Here is a 5,418-nt window from a genome sequence, read left to right as displayed (position 1 = left end):
AAGGAATAAAAAATTAACAAATGTATACATTTGAAATGTCTTTTGTTGTGTTCATCGTGTGAAAAGGTTTTTGAGGGGGAGAACCACAAGCAACATAACTTAGGCTACATATTACCAGTTTTTTGTAGTATTGTTTTGAATTTATCTCACCAGTGTGTAAGACTGTTGTGTGTGTTTTTGAGTGCTTGTGTGTCGTGTCTGTGTGTCGTGTCTGCAAAGTTTGGTTTTTCAGCAAGTTTGAATGGTTTTGAGTGGAGAGTTTCATTTTGACCTGCAAACAGGAAGTTTGGGGAAGTGAAGTTATGGATTTGTGTTTAGAGTTTTGAAAAAAGGTGGCATAATTTCAAGAAATGTGTTTAAGCAATAGTAATATTGAGGGATGTTTCCCAGTGATTGTAAAAAAAGAAAAGAAAGTAAAATTGCATAAACAATGTTTGTGCCCCCTCTACAGGTGAAGATGATAAATATGTAAGTGTAACTCAAGGCCACAAGAGGGCGCTGCGAGTGCAGGTGAATACAGTTTATGAATGCAGCATTGGCTTTTTCTCCTTGTGCTCCACACACATATTTTTGTTTGTTTAAATTGAAACAAACGATTAAAAATGTTATAAAACGGTCTGGGCGTCACTTCTGCTTTGTATTTCCCCATCTTTTAAGAAATCCACAAGTTTCTCAATGAAATCAAGCCAATTTACAGTTTTTTACGATTGCTATGACAGATTTTTCAGTACTTTTAACAATTTTCCAAAACTCTTAACACAGTTAGCACTACATCCGTCTGTGTAAGCTATACTATTAACACATTTCTTGTTGCTTTAACACAGAATGCATACAATTAACACAAATTTAAAATGCTTGAACTTCTTTTACACACAAGCTCAAACATGACCAAAACAATGGATTTTCACTGCCAAATTTACCAATGCTTTAACACTTTATACATTTGTGTACAAAGTGTTAAAGTATGCTGTATGTATACTGTATGTCAGAACAGATAACACCATGTTCTAAACCTAACCTTACAGGCTAAAGTCAAGGTAAACAGCTGTTTATATTGTGAACTGAAACACAAATGTATCCCCTGTATTTACAGTAATTCTATTGTTACTGAGAAACAGCTGATTGAATTATGCAAATAGATAATTAGAAGATGACTTTTTTTTTCTTTTTTTATTCTTCTGGTGCTTTTTCTGTTCGTATATTTTGTATTTTCACATAATACTGTAAATGGCAGCTATATTGAACATTTTTGTTATCTTGCAGTAATGTCCTTTTGCAAATAAAGTCTTTATTGCAGCAATTCTGTCTCTGTCTTCGTTTTTTCATTACAAAAACGAAGACAGAGACAGAATTGCTGCAATAAAGACTTTATTTGCAAAAGGTTAACCGTACATTCTAGCACTCTGAGATGGGTCTTTTTTATTGAATTTCTGCAGCAAAAGACCTAAACCCAACAAACAAAAATGTAGTGAGGTTTCAAAAGAAACTGCAGTGCAAAACACAATCTATGATCAATACAATATACTATCTGTTGTATAAGGGCATACCTGACACATATAAAATAATGCAGTTTCTGTAATTCCATCTGCTGTTAGTGTTTTTATGACATTGTGCTATGATTGACTAAATCTTCCTGTTGGATGAGGACATATGTTAGTGTTTTGAAAAATTATTTGATTTTGAGACATGTTTGCAGTGTTTTGGTAGACATAGTGTATTGTTGCTAGTGTAGCGTTGCGGTGCGAGAGTAAGAGAATTGAGAAAGGTTTACCACACTTTAACAGAAATGGCAATATATGATCGACTACGCCACCCCGGAGAACCGGGGAACTAATAGCCCTAAGGGCACACAGGTTCGTTTTGAGTGGGTGGGTGAGAAGACATGAGTCGTGTATATATATATATATAGATAGAAGTAGAAAAGTTTATTTTATTCGTCAATGTTGAATAATAAATAGCTAGAAATTTCAAAGTTAAAAACTCACATTGGCATTATAATAAATTAACACCATCAATTAGCATCTACTCATGCACACACAGTAAATAACAAACTCAATTTAAAGAAAACAAATTAGCCAAGAGCAGAGGTATCTGGAGGCCCGGGCCAGCTGCCAAATTGGAAAGAGAAAAAATTAAAAAATTAAAAAAGAGAAAATGAATTTATATTAAATATTAATATAATTATGATTAATAATTACAATTAATTATTAATTAATTAATTATAATTATAATTAATAATTATTAATTATAATTATTAATTATATTAATTAATAATTATTAATTTAATTATTTATCACATTAAATAATATGACTTTATTGTAATATATATAAAGTCTATATATTTGGTCTATATAGACTTCTGTTTCACTTCAGTATTTGCATGCTTGTTAGCAATTGAAAAAAAAAAAACTGTAACTGCTCATTACTTGTGGAAGAGAAAAGTTCTCTGGAACGCTGTAACTAATGAACTAATTAACATTAACTACAGAAATAGCCACACATGTAAATTATGTACATTATTAATTGTCCACATCTATCAGCCAGAAATCAGAAATGTCTATTAACCAGCCAGAAGAGCCTCACAATGCCTTTATAACAACCAGATACAAACAGCATTGAAACTCTTGAGGAAGTTTTCTACTTTTCATTTAAAACCATTAACTTACATTACTATCATCCATTAATTAAAACTGATCATTAGTTATTCTGGAGGAGAAACATTAACTGTGTGTGTTTGAGTTTGTAGTTGTGTACGACTTCACAGTTTCCTTGTTAAACACACCCCTTTCTGAACAGACATAAAAGGAATGGAAAAATTGTTATTTCATTCTGTTCCTGATACATGATGGATCTGCGAGTGTCTGCTGTTCTTCTTTTCGTTTTTCTCACTGGAGGTAAAAAAATAAATAAAAAAAAACAGCAAGTATTGAATTGTATTATTTGGTACACTGAGGTCACTGAATGTCTCTCTCTGTCTTTAAGGATATTCTCTCAAGTGTTACTCGTGTAAACCTGATTCAAAGGGTGTCTGTGACGCGAAAGAGGAGACATGTCCAGCTGGAGATTCTAAATGTGCAAGCGGTACAGGCGAAAAATCTGATGGTATGAAGTGGAAATTTACTGAAAGTGATAATATGAAGTAGAAGTATTATAGGTTAATCTCATCACATAATTGCCATTACTTGTCTATTGCAAGAGGAACATGATTTCTGGAATTGTTTCTTTAGCCTATTATAGGAAGTTTGTCTTTTTTGCAGGTTCCACTAAGGTGACTGCCACATATAAAGGGTGTGCATCTCAATGTGAACCAGGGACCAAAAAGGAAATAAATGGAGTGTCAGTGTCTGTGCAGTGCTGTGACACTGATCTTTGCAATGCAGCAAATGCAGCAAATGCAGCAAATTCAGCAGGTATTGTGCTTTATTTGATATACATTTACATGTATTCAACTAACAGTTGCCCTTTTTCCACCACGATTATTATAATTCAAACACAAGTGACTGTTCAGAATGAGCACAAAATCTAATTTCAGTAGATAAAAATAGCATTAAACTAGAAAAGTGTGAAAAGAAGTTTCTTGGAATTTGTCAAGTGCTTTCTGAGAGTTTGTACTTTGTATTGTTTTTAGAAAACTGATGAAATTGATCAACGATAAACATGCCATTTTATTAACCACTGTTATTTTTATTATTATTACTACTAAATTATTAATTAATACTCATTTCTGTATCATGTTTATTAGATGGAATGTATAAGGGAAGCTTCTTCCTGCTCTTCTCTCCTCTGCTCTTCTACTTCATGTTTCAGTGAATCCAGATTCTGCTCTTCAGATTCTTCAGCAAACACCAGCGAATATGATTCACATTCTGATGCATTGCTATACTTAATAATACTTTACTTAATAAAGCTTGTTCATTGCTCTGCTGTTCTTTGTATCATGATTTGATGATCTTAATAAACAAGTTCTCAAGTTATCACAGTGATCTTAACAGTTTGTAATTGTCCTAAACTTGATGTAAATTTTCCTTCATTTCAAGCAAATTACAAATCACATGCATCATTTTATTTAAAAATACTGTGCACAAAATTTTCAAATGTTTTCACAGTTCATACAGCCAACCAAAACTTTAATATATCGGGAAAAAACTATTGCAGCTCTTTTATTGGTTTTACAAAAATCACAATCATTTGTGCACCATTTTTCCAAACACAACAAACAAAACTCTGATATGCTTGTAATGTTCTCAGTTAGCCCCAGATAAAAATCTGCTGAGTTATTACCATAATACACACAACACAGGGAATGCAAATCTCCTAATTGTTTCAAAGCTATCTCAATTACAAAAACTATAAAAGGGGAAAAGAAAAAAGAAGAAGAATGGGAAAAATGAAGAAGTGTAAGAGAGGGGTTTTGGAGAGGAAGGGTGGGGAACAGAAGTAGAGGAAGAAAGAGATGAGGGGAAAGGAATGGAGCAAGAAGAGTTGAGGATTTAGAAAGGAGTAGAGGCAAGATCTATAAAGTTCATTGATTCAATGATAGCAGACTTTTATTTAAAACATTTTAACGAAAATGCATTGTTATACAACTAAACTCATCATTACAGTTATTTCCTATTGCTAACATACAATTTTGCAAACTAGGCTGGTTTTATCAAAATACTTAACACAATTCACTAAACCACACACCCAAACTGCAAAATACCTCATATATCCTGCAAAATGAAGCACTGCAACTAAAAACTACATATAGCATTATCAAACTTTTGCACAAAATGGCACACACTTCATTCATATTAGCAGATTTTTGTCTAACCAACACACTGTTGGACATAATGAAAAGCACTCTTATCTTTAGTATGCTTTGCCATAATACTAAAATAGTTCAAATTGTAGAAAATTCTTCAGATTGTTCACATGCACAGAAATATTTGCAGACACACACACATGCTGTTGAATCATTTATTTTTTTATTTTTCACCAAACAAGTCAGTGCAACATATGCACATGCAGTGGATATATTTACATTGGACTGAACAAACATATGCTCACAAAAGAACGTAAACTGAAAAAGATTCAAGTGTTAACAATTAAGCATTGAGGTGTTTGACCAGGTGGCTCATGTATTGGCCAATTAGTGTCATTTTGAATGGCAGTGTTTTGAAATGGCAAACATGTGACTTTATGTCAGATTGTTGTGTCTTGTGCAGAGAACCGTGTTCAGTGCGTTTAAAAAGTGCCCTTTTGAATCGCAAAATGTGTGTAAAGCAGAAAATGTGTTCAGACTTTTGGAGAAGCGGTTTTGCTGTGTGTCAGTTTAAATACTTGTGCTGTGCATGTCATTTTAGTGTGTTAGCAATTGGAAAAAACTGTAAGGAACTTTGAAGAACACAATAAAAGAACATGAAAAACATACATTTT

General features: G+C 32.8%; 1 protein-coding gene across 3 annotated transcripts in view; it reads left to right on the top strand.

Moving 5' to 3' along the window:
* The window catches only part of LOC311097374 (lymphocyte antigen 6B-like), a 61,409-nt gene extending 57,485 nt beyond the window's left edge, over nucleotides 1-3,924 (top strand). For 2 of the 3 annotated variants that reach the window (XM_084136995.1, XM_084136994.1), the window contains one exon: nucleotides 3,743-3,924. In XM_084136995.1, coding sequence (XP_083993121.1) covers nucleotides 3,743-3,810 — 68 coding nt within the window. In that variant the 3' untranslated portion in view covers nucleotides 3,811-3,924. Of the gene's footprint in view, nucleotides 1-2,795; nucleotides 2,895-2,982; nucleotides 3,103-3,257; nucleotides 3,411-3,742 lie in introns of those variants that run through there. The other variant, XM_084136993.1, reaches the window with a different exon arrangement.
* The last annotated feature ends 1,494 nt before the right edge of the window (nucleotides 3,925-5,418 follow it).

Source organism: Abramis brama (genome assembly GCF_963993115.1).
Source record: "Abramis brama genome assembly, chromosome: 15".
Lineage (NCBI taxonomy): Eukaryota > Metazoa > Chordata > Actinopteri > Cypriniformes > Leuciscidae > Abramis > Abramis brama.
This window is presented reverse-complemented; position numbering and strand designations above follow the sequence as displayed.